Source organism: Lasiosphaeria miniovina (assembly GCF_030549165.1).
Source record: "Lasiosphaeria miniovina strain SMH2392-1A chromosome Unknown B0T26scaffold_8, whole genome shotgun sequence".
NCBI classification, from domain to species: domain Eukaryota; kingdom Fungi; phylum Ascomycota; class Sordariomycetes; order Sordariales; family Lasiosphaeriaceae; genus Lasiosphaeria; species Lasiosphaeria miniovina.
This window is the reverse complement of record NW_026848227.1, coordinates 3,550,578-3,568,598: the sequence shown is the minus strand read 5'-3', so window position 1 is coordinate 3,568,598 and position 18,021 is coordinate 3,550,578. Positions and strand designations below refer to the sequence as shown.

Genomic DNA, 18,021 nt, shown 5'->3' with positions numbered 1-18,021 from the left:
GAAACAGCGAAGTGGTTGGAATTCCGTGTCTCGCCGAGTGCCAAAGTCGGCCCCCTTTTTTTAGTCAAGCCAAGCTTACAGACGGTACATGTTGCCGAAAACGGCAAGACCAGACCCAGGGTAGGGTCCCAGACAGGGCGAGAGTAATACACGCATCGGGAACTCTCCACCCTCAGCGAGGCAGGCCCCAGGCCTAGAGCTGCACGAACGCGCTGCAGCATATCGGGGCGGCTGGCGAGCAAGCGCGGCCAGCGCATATATTCCTTCGGACCCGACAGAACATGAGAAGATGGTGTGGAGGCTGTTGTCTGATGCCTATCGCAGGCCCGATGGATACGATGCGGTGTGACTGAAGAAAAACGTAGTCCGCGGACTTGTGCCTGGAGAATCTCCCAGACGTCGGCCTTCTGATACCAGTGCCACAATCACGTGGCTCGCTGGGTTGTGGTTAGAGAACATGGCCAAGCAGACCAAGCAGACCAAGAAAGCCAAGTAGGCCAAGCGATTACTGACAGTTTGGCAATCAGTGATTATCAGCTAACTACCCACCAGACAGACACATGGACATGAACTTACATGAATGTACATGCCGAGGAGGCATCTCCAACTTCCAAGACGTGGGGTGGTCAGCCAGCCAGCATCTGAGCATATCCCTGCAGCCGCCTGCAGGTACCTTGGCACATAAGCCCCCTGGAATAGGGTACGTACTAGTAGAAGTAAGCTTTGTCGCGGGTAGATGCACCTGGAGCCATGTCGAGCTCCGAGCTTGGCGCGCCAACCAACCCACCCCAAGCATCCATGTCCGTGGCCTACCAAGTCCGTGGCCTACCAAGTCCGTGGCCTGCAAGTCCGTCGCCTGCCAAGTCCGTCGCCTGCCAAGTGCTACCCGACGGCCGCTCGCCGCTGGGTTGCATTATCAGTAAGGTATATCTTGGAGACGCACCATTGGGGGAGGGGGGGCTGGAAAGCTCGGGAGAGCTACCTGCGAGAAAATCGAGTGCATGCACAGACAAAATCCGAACGTGTCGGATGCGATAGATGGATGCGATGGATGGATGGATGGATATGGTGTCATTTTGTCTTGGCTCAGCCCGCCCGGGTGCTGCCCCCGAATGAACGAACGAATGGACGATCCGCAAATACCCCCGCCCCCGCCCGCCCACTGCACTTGCACTGCACTGCGGCGGGCAAGGCAGAGAATAAGGTCGATCGGGGTAAAGGTTCGAGTGTCCTAATGCAACTGCCAAGCAGCCCTACCTGCTGTGTAACAGAAAAGTCGGCGAAGTGCTTCCTTGCTCGTGTCGAGGACCACTAATTAGGAACGAATTGTCTTGGTGGCGCGGAAGCGGCCGGAAGTGGGGAGCCAGCCCATGAATTCACCAGGGTTGACCTGTGCTGACAGCCGATTAAATTCCCGCGAGACGGGGAGGGCACTGCACTGCGGTGCGGTGCGCAGTCCAGCTGCTGCTGCGCTGGTGCTGGTGCTGGTGCTGCTGCTGCTACTGCTGCTGGTGCTGTGGTGCTGCTGGTGCTGCTGCTGCACGGGCGGGCTCTGTGTGACGCGACAGGCAGGTCTGACGCATCTAAGCAATACCAAGCTGTCATTGGGCAGCTTGCCGTGGGGGCTTGGCAGCAGCCGTAGATTTCCCAGTCCGGCCATTAACACCTACCTATCTCCACAGTAAGCACAGCACAGCACAGGGAGTGCCAGGGAGTGCCAGGGACTGGCATGTTGAACGACAGATAAGGTATGTACCAGGTAAGGCAGGAACCTTTTCCGCCTGCTTACGGCAAAGGCCGCGGCCGGCAATCAACACACTTGAACATGGCGCAATTCGCTGCGAGTTAGGATGCGCTGCGAGAGTTTTCTGCCTTGCAACTCTCTCTAGGGCCCGGGGTTACATTAGATTTCTTTCTATCCCCAACCTATCGGCCCTCAATATCCAGACTCCCGGCATTCGGCATCGACCCTCCCGCTCTCCCGATTTGCCTTGCCGGTCTTTGCCTTGCTGGTCTTTGGGATTATCGCTCTTGCCGTCTGACGATATTCTCTATTTCCACGACTTTCGTCGTATTCCCGCCAGTGGCCCGTTTGTGCGGGCTGTTGGGCCGTTGGCTGCGGTAATCAATTTGGCCCCGGCTTGGTAACAACACGTCGTGCCGTTGAACATGCAGCGTGCTGCGCCATAACATTTGAATGTTGTGAATCTTATTAACCAAAACGCAGTTATTGTCCCCGGTGCAGCACCAGCCCCGTATTTCCCAGGTCCTGCATGCGAGCTCTTTAGCTCTCCGTGCTCGACGCAGTAGGCCAATGCCCAATCCGGCGCTCTTGCTCCTGCGCCGCAATCACAACCGCCGAAGCCAAACTGGGGTACCGAGGATACGAATTGCGAGGCAAGGTAGTAGTATAGGACACGCAACTATTCTACCTTATTTCAGCCCACCTAGGCAGGCAGGCGGCAGAGTCAAACCAAGTTCTAGAATAGGCCCAGAGTAAGCAACGTACATGCTGTTTCCATCCTGCATCAGACAATACACGGACAATACACACGGACAATACACACGGACATGCACAACGGCGGCGAGCCTAGAACCAGTCTAGGTAAGACGGAGAAAATCTCGCCCTCACTCAATAGGCCTCGACTCTGGCGCAGCCGCGCTTCGATACACAGTAATACACCCCGCGCGGGCCGTAGGTTAGTTGCCGTGCTACCAACGACATTGATTTTGACGTTGCATGCCAGATTAATCGACGCTCCCATGTCACCCTACCCGCCCCGGCCAACACCCGTCCCAGAAATCTGACTCCCAACATGAACCTCGTAAAGGAAGCAACGTGAATCCTAGGACGGCTTATTTGTTTATCGTCCCACGTGGCACACGAGTCTTCACTTGTCTACTCTTTTCGGATTCGGAGTTCCACTCGCCGCAACCCTCCTCTACAGCCGCTTATCTCTAACATTAGTCAGTCGACGAGTCTAGACTGGACGGACTTACATGTCCCGAATCGGATCGGGGTCGACCAAAGCGGGTCTGCTGGGACACACCCACACCACAAACCCACACCACAAACCCACACCCACCACACAAACCCACACCCACCACACAAACCCACACCCACCACACAAACCCACACCCACATCACACACCCATACCCACATCACACACCCACACCCACACCCACACCACACACCCACATCACACACCCACACATAACCTTCGCGGGAACGGCGGCGGAGGAGGGGCACGTGCCGCTTGGTAGCTCGGCGCGTTGGCGCCACGCCGCTTGGCTTTCCGTCTAGAACCTATTATTGGGGCCATATGTCTCAACGGCGAGATTAACTATCATTCTTGGCGGCTGCGCGAGCCTCATTGGTCAGCACCCGAATGTAGCCAAGTACGCAGTAGGTAGATATCTGACATCAGCGTGTGGGTGCGTCACACTCAGACGTCCGACGACTCGGCACCTCTATATCCGTCGGTCGGTCGGAGTCTCCGGTCGTCGGTTGGCCGCCCGGGTCAGCCAGCGGCGACAAGATGGCGGAACCTCTATTTCTGTGTCGCTCAGGTCAGTAGCCACAGCAATTATGGCAGAATCTCCAGTTCTGTGGCGCTCGGGTCATAAATGACGACATGGTTACCTATCCCAGCTGACTGCCGCGCTGGGCAATGGCTTGGCCGAGCGAAATGGCGCAACCAAAGCCGCGGTTTCCGGGACAATGCCCAAATATTGAGGCTTTTATTGAGCTCATATCCGAAATATGCTGAGCAATGGCGCGTGATGATCGTCAACGTAGAAGTAATTGTTCTGAGCGTCATGTCACGGCCTTCCTAGCCAACCAAGGGCAGCTGTGTCTATATGACAAGTCATAATCACCGCGCTTGACTAGGTACCTGATTAGTAAACTAGCTTTGAATTCAATCGTGTCTGCATGGCTAAGGTACCTCTAACCCGGCTACAATTGCCGTCTTCTTGATATTATTGGCTTAATATTCACCGGGCCTATCAGGTTGTTGCAACAACGCACCTTGTGCGAATTCACAGACATGCAAACTATTGCCATAGAGCAAGCATTATTCGAGACTTGCATTTCCGCACTTGACAAAGCTGTCGCGTGTCTCCGAATTTCCCTCTTTCCACCCACGTCTTGCCTTAAAGACTTGCCGGATCGACATTGCGCTGGCACTCTATATGGCCGCGGCCAGGCCGCCACGGCCCGCCCCGACGACGATAGTTTTGATTTCTGTAGCTGGTGGCGCCGTGGCGTTTTTGCCGAGCACGGTAGTTTGATGGAGATGATGTGAATATCGCCGGAAATCGAACCAGCAGCTGCTTAGCACCAATGTGAGTTGCAGCAAAGCTAAGCCCTTCCCAACATCGGAAATCAACTCATGCCCTCTCACGCGTCCATAACGACATTTCTAACGGCTTTTGGCTGCCCGATGTCGGGTGGTACGAGATACCAGATGGGTGGGGAGATACAAGATGAGATAATCACCGGCTCACCTCGAATTGCGCAAGCTAGGTTCCATCTATTCTAGTCGGAGATAATGTCAGCGCACATGATTCAACCTCAAAATCGTGTGATTAAGCCTCGCAATCATCTGGAGAATTCTGTCTCAAGCGCACGATGTCATGAGTTGAGGCCGGAGAGGACTCAGGAGACTCGGTTTCACCAAACAAGCTCGGATGAAAAGCAGATAGCGAGGTGACCTCGCACCAACGGCGGCTTGTTGAATGCTATTAGCATTGTCCGCGATAATGCTTCTTTTTCCATTCAACTCTCCTCAACAAGAAAAACACTCGGCAGTGATGCCTTGCTCTAACAGCGGCAGGCATCCGAAAATCATCTCAGGTTGCACGGGAGACGACTTTCAGCGGCAGGCATCTGAAAATCATCTTAGGTTGCATCGGAGACGGCTTTCAGCGGCAGGCATCCGAAAATTATCTTAGGTTGCATGGGAGATGACTTTCAGCGGCAGGCACCCGAAAATTATCTTAGGTTGCATGGGAGACGACTTTCGACGAGAACACCTGCCCCTAGAGTCGGTAACTCAAAAAACCCCCGGATGAGGCCCACATATTGCAGAATATTGGCATTGAGGCTGGTTGAAGAAGATGCAGACCAGGTGTGGGAGGCCAAGAGGATTGTCATGCTCGTAGCTGCTTATTTCCGTAACACTGGCCGGAAGTTTCTGCTGCATGCTCACCAATGCTACCGTGCCCTTGTGCAGACCAGACTTGGCCGTGCAGCGTATATGGAACTGAGATAACCAACCATATTGCCAACCAAGCCGGCCAGTCCCTGCTGTCTGATGGGGGATTTTCAAGTTACACGTACTGTTTCATGCGGCCAGAACATTGGGAATTCCAAGACCAGAAGAAGCACCGAACTGAGTCAGCGTGCTGTGCCAGGTTGCAGCAGCTGCCCAGGTCGGTGTTCGGCATTTCTTCCCCGATGCGGTTGCGGCCGTGGGTCAAAGGGGGTTATTCTTAAGACCAGCGCCATGGCGACCCGACGTGGATAGCTTGGCACCGACGTGACAAGTTAGTTGCACCTCGTCAGCTCTAGCCTGCTCCCTTGCACAGCCATGCCCGAAACGGTCATCTCGCGGCTCTCCGAGTCTATCTTCAGGAACATCAAGGTTGTCGACTCGTACCTCAAGGCCAACAACCTCCCCGGTCCGTCCTTTGACGTCGACGCCCCGACCTCTATAGACATTGGCCCCGACGGCGAGCACGTCGAGGAGGCCCGCGTCAAGGCCCTCGAGGGCGCCCTCGAGCTGGTCGACCTGCTGTCGGGGCCTATGGTCGCGCTGAGGCCTCTGGTGTGTATTCGCCCCCCTTGATGACCTCAACGGCATGTATAAAAAAACAAGTGCTCTGACCAGCAAAAGACCAGCGGCGCCAGCCTGCAGGCCATCTCGCGGTGGGACATTGCAAACAAGGTGCCGATCCACGGCGAGGCGTCTTTCACGGAGCTGGCGCGGCAGTGCAGCGTCAACGCGGTCGACCTGCGGCGGGTGCTGCGGTACGCCATGTGCCACCACCGGCTGTTCCACGAGCCGCGCGAGGGGTTCGTGGCGCACACGCTGGCGTCGCGGCGGCTGGCCGAGGAGCCGCTGCTGGGCGACGGGCTGTGGCTGCTGGGCGACATGTCGTGGGCGGCAACCACCAGAACCGTCGACGCGCTCGAGAAGTGGCAGGACCAGGAGCCCTCCCACACGGCCGTCGCGCTGACCATGGGCAAAGAGGCCAGCACGTACGAGCTGATCCAGCAGGAGCCAGCGCTAGCAGCCCGGTTCGCGCGCGCCATGACGTCGGTCGCCAAGTTCAGCAGCCGGCCGCCGCGGCTGCCGCGCGTCAACTTCGTGCCGACCAAGCCATTCCAGACGCTGGGCACGGCGACCGTGGTCGACATTGGCGGGTCGCGCGGCATCGACGCGGTGCTGCTGGCTGGCAGGTACCCTAACCTCAACTTCATCGTGCAGGACCTGCCGCCCATGATCGCCGGCGCCGAGGCCGCGGTGCCGCCGGCGCTGCGCTCTCGCGTCCGGTTCGCGCCCTACAGCTTCTTCACGCCCCAGACCACCGTCGCCGACGCCTACGTCATCAAGCGGTGCTTCCACAACTGGCCCGACCACTACTGCGTGCGCATCATCAAGAACCAGATCCCAGCCATGCGCCGCGGCACCAAGATTATCGTCATTGACAGCCTGCTCCCCCCGCCCGGCACCATGTCGCTGGCCGCCGAGAGGATGGCCAGGTAGCTTCCCACCGCTTTTAACAGTCTCCCACGGTATGAAAGACGCGCTAACCCTTGGGCCGTGCTTAGGGCCTTCGACATGATGATGCTGACGCAGCTCAACGGGCGCGAGCGCGAGGCCGACGACTGGCGCCAGATATTCCGCCAGGCCGACGAGCGCTTCACCATCACGGGCATGCACCCGCTGGCGTCGCCCGCCGACTTTGGGCCGTCGACGGGCATCATCGAGGTCGTGTGGGAGGGCTGAGGGAGGGACGGGATACGTGAGCGGCGTGTACTGTACACATCCGTGCAGACACTCTTGGTCTGGTCTAGGGGAAAAGCAAACCTCGTGTCGTGCCGGCAGCCGGCGTGAGATGTTGCTAGGATGCGAGCATTCAACATTACTTCTTCCTTCCTCTCCGGGGTCGCGCAATACCTAAGGTAACACTACCTACTAGACGTGGCGACCCAACAAAGAAATCGCCCCACAACGAAATCTCTGCCCCTATCATCTAATTTCCCGCCCTTCAACTTCAATACAACATAACTTCATCAATTCAGGCCCGAATAGCTTCAAAATACATCATGTCGAACCGTCGAGAGCAGTTAATTCAATCTGTAATACTTGCAGTTGAACAGGGCGCATCGCAGAAGCAGGCCGTGCATGACTTCGGGATCCCTCCTTCTACCCTCTGCAAACGCATCCACGGGGCAGAAAATCGAGCACAAAGTAAACAAGCTGAAAGAAACCTCTCTAATGCGCAGGAAAGCTTCCTAGCCGACTAGTGCCTCAATGAGGAAGCTGCAGGCCGAGCTCCTAGCCGTCGTCAGGTGCAGAGATTCGCTCAAGCTATACTCAATGAGGCCGGCACGAAAAAGACCATTGGGGAGCGATATGTGGACCGCTTCCTACGCCGCAACCCGGCGGTAAAGATGAAGAATTCAACCTTGTTGGAATCCTCTCAAGTCTGCGGATCTACTCGTGAGGCTTATGAAGCTTTCTTCAAGCGCCTGGCCTTCCAAATCAAGGATAAAAAGGTCATCCCGGTCAACATCGCTAACATGGATGAGCACGGCATGCAGGAGCTCGAGACCCGGGCCGGAAAGGTCATAGGAAGCTCCCTGACGAACCGAACCTACGTGAAAAGCTCTGATGCAACAACCTGGGTTTCAGTTATCGAATGCGGCACTGCTGAGGGCGTTCGTTTGAAGCCCGTGATCATATTTACCGGGGCCAGTCTTCAAGGACAACACTTTCCTGATAACTTCAACCTGACGAAGGAATTCCCGGAATGGAAGTACGATTACTCAATTACAGGCTGGAGCAACGCCAGTATTGCGTTGAAATGGCTCAAGGAGGTCTACCTGATCCAAACCAAGCCCCAAAGGCCGGGCGAATGGCGTATACTGATCCTTGACGAACATTCGAGCCATATGAACGAAAAATTCATGTTAACGGCCTTCCAAAATAAGGTCCAGTTCGCCTATTTACCTTCTCATACATCGCACAAGTCTCAGCCTCTCGATCGCTCGGTCTTTTCACCTTTGAAGAACTATTTCAGGCAAAACACCAAGGCCCTCGCGAGCTTCACATCGTCAGCTCCTGTCAACAAGGTTCGGTTCCTTTACTGCTACAGAGATGCCTCGGGTAAAGGCATGAGTGCCCGTAACATCATGTCGGGCTTCAGGAAAACCGGGATTTGGCCCTTCAACCCGGCTTGTTTACTTGATGACCCCGAGGCGGTCAAGGACAATGAGGCACTCCCGACCCGGCCTTCAACACCGCCGACGACGGCCCCGAACGACGATGACAGGCTCTTCAAAACACCGCACGGCAATCAGGACATCAAGAAGTACCAGGGCAGTATTCGGAATGCCCTCAGTCCGGCTCAGCGGCGTGTGCGGGCTTTGTTTACTAAGGTCGGGAGGTCCCTGGATCTGAAGAATACAAGAGATCGCGTCTTTGAAGGCACAAATTACGCATCTCACAACCGAATTAGAGGCTTCAAAGCCTCGCACGCGTAAGAGGGTATATGAAGATGGAAATGAGCGATTTGCACGTATAGAGGACATCGCCAAGGCACAAAAAGCTAGTCAAATACCCCCAAAGCGGAAAAAAACGGCCCGGCCAGAAAGCCAGCCACATGCAGTCGAAGAAGCCCGGGAAATAATCGCCCGTGGGCTTGAACAATATAGACAGGCCGAAGAAGAGGATTGAGTATTTTTTTGCTAGTTATTTTGTGTAGAAATGGATGATTTGCGCCCGTGGGGTGGGTGTGGGGCATGGTGTGGGTCAATTTCGTTGATGGGCGATTTCGTTGTTGGGTCGGCTCTTTTAAGCCTTGAGAGGCAGTCATGTCGCACTTGCGAAAATTAACTAGTCTCCTGTCCGGACCCAACCAAGGTAATTAGGCAGACCAGTCCCGAAGGCCAAATATGATAACGGACGGACACGGGCATGCTGCGGCTGAGAGGCGTAATATGAAGCACACGCGGTTGAGCACGTTGAGGCTGTGGCCCTAAGGCTGGGCTAGGGTAATCAATTACAATTTGCTCTCCCACCCTAGAACTAAAATCCCCGACAGCCTACTTCTAGACTCTCTGCAGGCCCGGCCAAAATCGGGAATCATTTCCGACGTACCGGAGGGAGGGACGCACTCATGCCGGGGGTGTTGCCAAGTGCTATTTAGGTAACCTCGCACATTTCCCAAACAGGAACGAAGCGACACGACGCCAAGCGACACGACGCTAAGCGGGCGCCGCCCGTTGCAGACGACGCGGCGTGGTATGCCGCAGCGGTTATGCATAAGGGGAGTCCCCCCCTCCGTTCAGCGCTCCCACAAGAGCGTCAGCAAGCCACGCGAATAAGCTGCAGCATGCACGCAGATGCAGTTAGCGCCGCCCAAGCCAAGCCCACACCAGCTTCGGCACCGAACACCTCCCTACCACTCTCGGACGTCGGATCCCGGACCGCCGACAGCCAATACTCCCACCACACGCTCTGTCTTGGGTTACACGCAACCCCCGCAGGTCGCACGGTATTGGCTTGCTTGGACTTTTGGTCGTCCGCTATCTACAGGGCCAAGAATTCGTACCTAAAGTTGCCAGAAAGTCTAGATTTGCGAATAGGGAAAAGCTGAGCTAGCAGCATTACGATTGGACAGCGACGTTCCTAATACTATCTGGGGATCACCCAAGACACCTCGTTCTCGGTCTCTCACGTCAGAAATACGTTAGAATCGCGATTTGTTAGCTGCGAATTAATTTGGTGGGAGAACGGGAACAATAATTAGGCAGCGCTGTCTTATGGGTTAGGTGCGCCTCTATTCGATCGTGGATGCATATTTAACTGCCTACCTATATCTAACTCAATAGTCACCCTTGATAACTAAGATTTTTTCGGCCAAATCCGTTTTCAGCTTGGGACTTGAACAGGAGCTGGGGGCGTACTGAGCACCTCCCTGAGTCGGGGTTATTTCAGGGAAGCGATATTATTCAGGCCGGCTATAGTTAACCGCGATTTAGAATAGGTGATATAAGAACCTCGCAGGGGTTGAACTGGGTGAAATAACTAAAACAACGCGGCGGGCCAAGTCATTATGTCTATCGAAAAACTACCGCTGCTCTGAAAATCACAGAACGTCTAATTACTCCTGACAAGTAGTAGTTGCCGTTGCCCTTGTTGCTTCTCTTCTTCGTGTGTCTCTTTTGGGGGGATCTCGCTTGGTGCATCTGTGAGTGTCATTTGAGGCACGATTCTGACCAGGTTTTGCGGGTAAGTTCCTGGGACGGACTGACACACTCTAAGGAGGAGTGGGCGGGTAAATTGAACCGATGAGTCGAGACCCAACCCGAGCCATGACGTGATACGTGGTCAGGACAACTAGTTCTGCCGAATCACTGTTGCGCTGTGAAACCTCAATATGCGTGGTGCAAACCGCTGCGCCCTGCACGGTTGCTATACGTATACGACCTTCATTAAAAGGATGCCTTGGAGATAGCGCTTGCAATATACTCGATAACAGATTTAATCAATTTCACCGACGAAGAGCGTGGATCTCATAAGGCGCCGTACCCTCCTAGATATGAGATGAAAGACAAAGACCGTACTTGTTTCGTTTTCATTCTTAGCTTACGCCTCATCTCCGGTCATCGAAGCGCGCTGTGAGCCATGTCCGTGACCGTGACGGCGCCACCACCTGCGGATAGCGATAGCGATTGCGCTTGGAATAAGACGCTAAACACACTCGGGCCCGAGATCCGAGCAATCTTCAACGTCGCCTAGGCACACAAGCACGACATATTAGCAGCCGTGCTACGGAGCGCCGAGAAGAAGCGCCAGCTTTGTCTGCACCAAGTACGTGACCCTAGACGTGACAAATCGGTTAGCGACTGATTGGAAATAATTCCTACGCAGTTCGAGTCCTGAAAAGTCCTTTCCGGATCGGAGATCATGAGCGAATGCAAGCGATCCAGTCCCGAGAAGCCGAAGTCCTAAAACTAGCAGCCCTCGTCGACTCTCGGTCGATTCAGTCAATGGAGGCGGCCGTCATCCGACTTTCAGACCAGGCGGCTCTGTCGGCAAAAGTTATGGACAAGCAACGACACCTGGAGCTCCTGAGGTGGCTGGCTTTCCGTCGTGCCGTTTTCTCGCCATCACGAATTCCGCTCCGACTTCAGAGTACCTGGCAGCGGCGCCTGGCTGCTCAACCACGCCGTGTACCGAGACTAGGAAGCCTCGAGCCCGTCTTCTATCCTGCTCGTGCACGGAATCCCTGGATCGGGAAAAACTACCCTCTGCTCGGTTGTCGTCGACTCGTTCATCAGCACGGCTTCGGCGCAGCCCGTTGCAGCCCCCTTCGCCTACTTTTACTGTGCGGACAGTCGGTCGGAACCCGAGCGCTCTTTGCCCGAGGAGATTCTGCGGAGTCTTCTGCGCCAGCTTGCCGTTGACAGCACGGCCCCCACGCGAGACCGTTCCTGTGTCTCTTTCGCGTACGAGTGCCATCTCGCAGCCGCCAAGTTGGACGGCCTGGAACTGCAAAAACTGCGGGCTGATAGTTGCCTAGCGCTGCTTCTTGCCCTAGCCAGCGGAGACCCCCTGATAATCATCATTGACGTGGTGGACGAGATCGATGATGCGCGCCGCCACGAGCTCCTCAACACTCTGGTCCGCTCGGTGACAGAAGCCGACAACGTCGTCAAGATCTTCCTCACGAGCCGGAACAGCGGTCAAATCTTCAAGGTTCTTCCGGCAGCATTTAGGATCAATATCACCAGCCACGACACTAGAGCCGACATGAAGGCATTTGTGCGACGGCAGCTTCACGGCGCTGTGACGCAAAAGAGACTTCTCGGAGGTCACGTACCCAACGAGATTTTTGAGCTGTTAGCACAGAGACTGTTGCCTAGGGCGGGAGAGGTGTAAGACGCCCTTTCAGATCTTCGAGACAACGTATTACGAGTAAGGCTAACCCAGCTTCTGTGTTACTTGTCACAGGTTCTTATGGGCAAAACTTCAAATAAACGGTCTCTGCCGCAAGAAGCACCTCGACGACGTGATTGACTCTCTAACAGACTGGGGGGCAAGCACCCTGGAGAGCATGTACGAACGAACATTTGTTCAGATACTAGCGTCTGACAGGGCCGCTCTCGACCTGATTATTTCCGTATTTTCGTGGCTCCTGTACATGAAAGAGCCGGTCTCGTCTGCCGAACTGGCCATAGCCGTGACGGCGGCCGGCGCTGCATCTCGGCGCCAGGTGGGGGCACGGCTACGTCGTTTCCTTCCTGCCGGATCGGGACGCGTTGCCGGACATAGAGTGCGGGAAATTCGGCAGCGCCCTCCATGCGGCCTGCTTCGTCGGGAACACTGACGTGGCTGAGCTGCTTCTTCAGCGCGGCACCTTGGTCCGGGCTGGCCAGGTATTTGCCAGCCCTCTCGAAGCCGCCATCCGGGGCGGCCACGAGGACACGGCCTTGGCCCTGCTCCAGCACGGTAAAGAGATGATCGGCAGCCAGGCGAGCTACGACGACGCCATCCACAGCGCCGCCATCGCCGGTCTTGCCAGGGTCGTGGATCGGCTGCAGAAGCCCCCATTCTTTGATGTCTTTGGACAAGCTAGCCGGGACAAGATCAGAGACAGAACGTCAAAGGCGATAACAGGAGGCCTAGCTCGGCGTTCTTCGACAGCCCCTCAATAGACGACAGTCCCTTAACAGATAGTCAGAGCCCGAAAGTGTCCTTCCTAGCAACGCCGTGGCGATGGCGGCGCTTCACGGCTACAGGGACTTGGTCGCCTTTCTTCTGGACAGGGGCATGGAGATCGAGGCCGAAGGCCAATTAGGCACACCACTAAGAGCGGCCAGTCTGATGGGCTACGAGCACGTAGCCCACTTGCTCGTTGAGCGCGGAGTCCGGGTCGACGGGGGGGAAGAGTCGCCACTGGGCTCCGCGCTGCAAGCGGCAGCGATACGGGGGCATCCTCGAATTGTCCGCCTGCTTCTCGCTGAAGGGGCCAACGTGCACCGGAAAAGCGGTACATATGGTACGGCCCTAGAGGCGGCTGCGTACCACGGCCACAAAGACGTTGCCGAAGTGCTCCTCGATGCCAGAGCGGACATCGGCATTGAGGGGCTGGCTCGCGATGCGTTCCGTGCGGCCGCCGAAGGGGGCCGTCACGACATTATACGCCTTTTTTTGGACAAAGGCTATACTTCTTCTCTTGTGTTCTGCACGGTGGTTGCCTGTAGCTATTCACTAGAGGGTGAAGACTGTCTAGACCTGCAGCCTTTGCTTCCAGTGGAGAGGATCTGGACACTGAGCTTGCTGCTCAATCTGCGGGCCCAGTGGCTAATAGCCACGAGTTTGAGGCCATCTTCACGGCATTGGCGGGAAGATCGCCGGTTGCAGGCCGCGCCCAGTCAGCTATAAGGCAAGCGAAGCTTCACGCCATTGCCAGCGGACTGTCCGACCTTGCAGCTAAACATCTTGCCCCTGCCAGGAGCTATATTTTCGAGCGACAAGTGGTCGGTGGCTTTCTAGCAGCCTGCGATAGCGGCGACGTGGCTGCCGTTACTGCTATGCTCCGCTCCGAGTTTGGGAAACATTTCAGCACCGAAATACCAAATGGCCTTGACCGCGCCGCGGGTGAGGGCAGCACCCAGGTGATGCGCTTCTTGCTTGAGCACTGCGGGCTTGACCACCAGACACATCTCCCCGGCTGGCGCGGTGAGTGCTAGACCGACGAAGAGAGCCAGGGATTGTCGGTCGTACCAGAAGAGAGGCCTCGCGCAGTGGAGTGGCTGTTGGAGTGGACAATGTGTCGCAGGCACAGCGCCGCAGGCCAAGAGCGCCGCAGGCACTGGGGGTCCTAGGGGGCTTGCCCCCTAGAAATCCAACAATAAGACCATGAATATCGAAACATGGAATTATCACGAGAATTTGTTTTGGTGTTGAGGGGCTATCGCCGCGAGGCTCCCTTTGTCCTACTTGTCAAGATGGACAAGTATGACGGCCCGGCTTGCTTCCCTGACGATGAGGCTATTCCGAGAAATGTGGTGCCGATCTTGCAGTCCTTGCGGGACTTCCAGAGCGGTAATACGGCCTGCTCTCGCCGCCAGTTCCCGGTTACTATTGCGTACGCCATCACGGTTCACAAGTCACAGGGAGCTACGCTTGACAGCAGCGCCGGCACCAACTCAAATTTATCCAATTCAATCGATCAAATATAGCCATGTAGACAGGGTGACCCACCTTTGCAATTGCCCCACTTTGCAATTTTTCCCCCCACCGCCAACTTCCTACCCTCTACCTTCCACCACCAACAACTTCCTCAATACTGGTCGGAATAGGCTCAAAATACGATGGTTCGACGCGTACGAGAGCGGCTAATAGCCGAGGCTATTGAGGCTATTGATCAGGGCGCGCAGCAGAAGGAAGTAGCGCGCCTATATAGGATCCCTGAATCCACCCTCAGCAGACGACGCCGTGGACAACAGGATCCACGACAAGCCCAAAAAAACACCCAGAAGTTAACTGACGACCAGGAAGCCTTCGTCGCCGAGTGGGCTCTTGAGGAGGAAGCTGCAGGGCGTGCCCCAAGTCGTGCACGGCTAAGACGATTCGCACAAGCAATCCTGAACGAAGCCGGGCCCCCTGGGCGAGTTGGTGAGCGCTGGGTAGATCGGTTTTTTACCCGTAACCCCCGGGTAAAGACCAAGTTATGTACCCTATTAGAACGGTCTCGAGTCAAAGGATCTACCCGTGAGCGATTCCATGATTTTTTTGATCGTTTGGAAGCTGTAATCAAGGACAAGAAGCTGGTACCTGCGAATATCGCCAATATAGACGAACATGGCATGCAAGAGACGGAAACTACGGTTGGGAAGGTGATTGGCGATGCCCTCACGTCTCGGGCAGTCCTGACTGGCCCTGATCCAACGACCTGGGTCAGTGTTATCGAGTGTGGTACCGCTGAGGGCAAGCGATTGACGCCCGTACTGATCTTTACGGGTGAAAATCTACAAGGCCAACACTTCCCGGATAACTTCAAGGAACTACCAGTCCTCAAGACCTGGAAATACGACTGTACGCCCACAGGCTGGAGCAATAGCAAAATAGCTCTTATGTGACTCAAGGAAGTATATCTTCCTCAAACAAAGCCCCAAAGGAAGGACGATTGGCGCCTATTAGTCCTCGACGAACACGCCACTCATATCGACGAAGACTTTATGCTTCTAGCTAAAAGAAACCGCGTACACCTACTATACTTGCCTTCACACACTTCTCACAAGACCCAGCCACTCGACCAGTCTGTCTTTTCGGCTGTGAAGTCCTATTTTCGCCAAAGAACCCTCGAATTGGCTTCCTTCACAGCCTCAGCACCTATCAACAAGCAACGCTTCCTTTTTTGCTACCGGGACGCCTCAGAGCAGGGTATGTCAGCCCGGAATATTATATCCGGCTTCCGGAAGACCGGAATCTGGCCTTTCCAACCCGCTCGTATACTTGACGACCCCGAGGCGGTCCGGGACGAAGCTGCAAAACCAGTCCCCCCATCCACACCACCCCGGAAGACCCGGGCAACCCGGAACGACCTCTTCAATACACCTCAAGGTAGTCACGACGTCCGCAGGCAACAGGGCTTAGCCAAGACGGCCACTAGTCCCCGAGATAGGGTCGTCAGGACTATGTTGACGAAGGTAGGGAGGGCACTCGATCAGAAGAATACGGAAATCGCTGCTTTGAAGGCAAAAAACGACTTCTTAGCTAACGAGTTGGAATCCAAAAAGCCCTATTCACGTAAAAGGGTCAAAATAGACGCCAACGACAGATTTGCTACTATTGACGAAATTGACGAAGCTCAAAAAGCTAGTCAAAAGCCTCCCAAGAAGAGATCCAAGAAGACCAAGTCCAGGCCTGCACACCTGGTCCAGGAAGCTGAAGAAATTATCGCCCGTGGGCTTGAGCAATATATGGCGATTGACGAGGACTAGAATGTACCTTTTTCCATAGAATTTGGCCTATAATTGAGTATTTTGACGATTCTTGTGGTGGGCGGTGATGGTGGTGGGCGATTGCAAAGGGGGGCGATTGCATAAGTGGGTCGCCCTGTCTAGAGCAATTAATTACACGATTTTGAGGTCAAATTCAACCGACTCGGAGGGCCAAAATAATTGGCGAATTGTCAATTATTTCCCTTTGGCCAGGCCATTTTTAGGGCGGATTTTTCGGATTTTCCTGGGTCCAGGGCGCTCCTTGACCAAGACCAGCCCCGTATTTTCCTGGGCCCGGGAAAATCTCTAACTGCCAGGCAGGCCGCAGGTCGCTGCAATGCACCGTTGAAGCTGCAATGCAACCATCACGACGTAAATAAACAGCCGAACCCGACCTTTCCACCGAATCCGACCTTTCCACCGAATCCGACCTTTCTACCGAACCTTCTATTCCTACAGCGATTCTAGACATATAACTGTTACGAGAAGGTCTTCACGGCCGTAAGCACAAGCTCGGCGGCAGGCCATTTGCAAAAGGAGCATGCCGAAAGTTTCACGTCGAGGAAGACGGCGTTGAGGCCTAAGTCAACTGGGCTAAAAGCAGAACACCCTAGCTGCGGAACATGCCGGTGGCGCTTTTTCGCCCGTGTAAGCTAGAGCACTCAACACAAATTACTACCGTTCAATGAAGCAGTTGTGCGTATTCAGCGGTGTGGCCTGCGCGAAGGATGTGATGGCGTTTGTGTCTTACACGGCAAATTCCGCAGCCAGGGTGTTCCGCTTTTGGCCTACTTGACTTGTGTCAGCGGACCCGGAGAGGGCATTCAGTAAAGGTAAGCTGGTCTTCGGCGCATAGATAGAATGGGCGACGATACCTTCAATAACATCATGTATTTGAAGGATTAGGTACGTTGACGAGCTTTTCCGGGCTTCAGGGCATTTCTTTTACTATTTTAGACCTCTTTGATAACTTTTTACATTTTTTTAGTGGAGCTGAAGATGCCGTCAAATATCATCAATTATCACCATATCAATCAATTCTAGCCTCAACCCAGCCAAATATCATTGATGGTGGCTCAATTCAAGCAAATATAGCCTCAAGATTGAGTTGTTTGAGCCATTGCCAACGCTGCTTGACAGGGCTGTGCCTGATATCTCTGAGCGGGATTCCTCTTCAGGGCTTACTTATGTGGCTGTCTCACGCGTTGTTAGTCTACAGGGCTTGATGTTTGACGTTCCTTTTGCCCTGGACCAAATCCAGGTCAAGAATGACGTTACAGGTGCCTTGCGTGCGGCGGGTTACCAGCGCCGTGTTGACGCCGGCGAGGTGTTGGTTCCGGGTGTAGCCTAGATAGCAGAACCGACTTTTTCTGCCTCAACACTATGCTGTTTACGTTGTGATGACTCTCCCGTGTTGTTTACTTTTGACACAGTTGACACAGTTGACACAGTTGACACAGTTGACACAGTTGACACAGTTGACACAGTTGACACAGTTGACACAGTTGACACAGTCGAGTCAACCTTGCGCTATGAGTTATGGCACAAAGCGGGGTTGTCCTTGCTAATTTCTTAGTAAAATGGTCCAGGCACCCATTCCCTCGAGCGAAGCGAGGACAGGCCGCCGCAGGCGCCGCCGGAGGCATCCGTTCAGCTGACCCCTTCCTGACTGGCCAGGTAGCTTACTTTAGTATGGCGATTCGATAAGTTGACTTGCTGGAATACGAGCCTCTGCTAGCCGATCAAGGATACGTCGCAGGGGTACGTTATA

General features: G+C 54.9%; 3 protein-coding genes across 3 annotated transcripts; all 3 read left to right on the top strand.

Moving 5' to 3' along the window:
- Nucleotides 1-796: 796 nt before the first annotated feature.
- Nucleotides 797-1,347, top strand: B0T26DRAFT_733255 (uncharacterized protein). Its single transcript, XM_060443136.1, has 2 exons — nucleotides 797-903; nucleotides 983-1,347. Exon 2 carries the CDS (start codon nucleotides 1,043-1,045, stop codon nucleotides 1,313-1,315), a length of 273 nt encoding a protein of 90 aa, XP_060290777.1. The 5' UTR covers nucleotides 797-903; nucleotides 983-1,042; the 3' UTR covers nucleotides 1,316-1,347.
- Nucleotides 1,348-5,595: 4,248 nt separating this feature from the next.
- Nucleotides 5,596-7,017, top strand: B0T26DRAFT_681540 (O-methyltransferase; the record flags this gene model as incomplete). Its single annotated transcript, XM_060440647.1, has 3 exons — nucleotides 5,596-5,832; nucleotides 5,902-6,770; nucleotides 6,840-7,017. The coding sequence occupies 3 exons, from the start codon at nucleotides 5,596-5,598 to the stop codon at nucleotides 7,015-7,017; spliced, it is 1,284 nt and encodes a 427-aa protein (XP_060290776.1).
- Nucleotides 7,018-12,530: 5,513 nt separating this feature from the next.
- B0T26DRAFT_624972 (ankyrin repeat-containing domain protein) lies at nucleotides 12,531-13,464 on the top strand (the record flags this gene model as incomplete). Its single annotated transcript, XM_060436152.1, has 2 exons — nucleotides 12,531-12,662; nucleotides 12,979-13,464. Coding segments are annotated over 2 exons (618 nt in total), but the record flags the coding sequence as incomplete, so codon positions are not given.
- Between the last annotated feature and the right edge of the window lie 4,557 nt (nucleotides 13,465-18,021).

Bases quoted from the DNA above. Each gene is read 5' to 3' on its own strand.
- B0T26DRAFT_733255 (XM_060443136.1), top strand. From the start codon at position 1,043: ATGCGATGGATGGATGGATGGATATGGTGTCATTTTGTCTTGGCTCAG.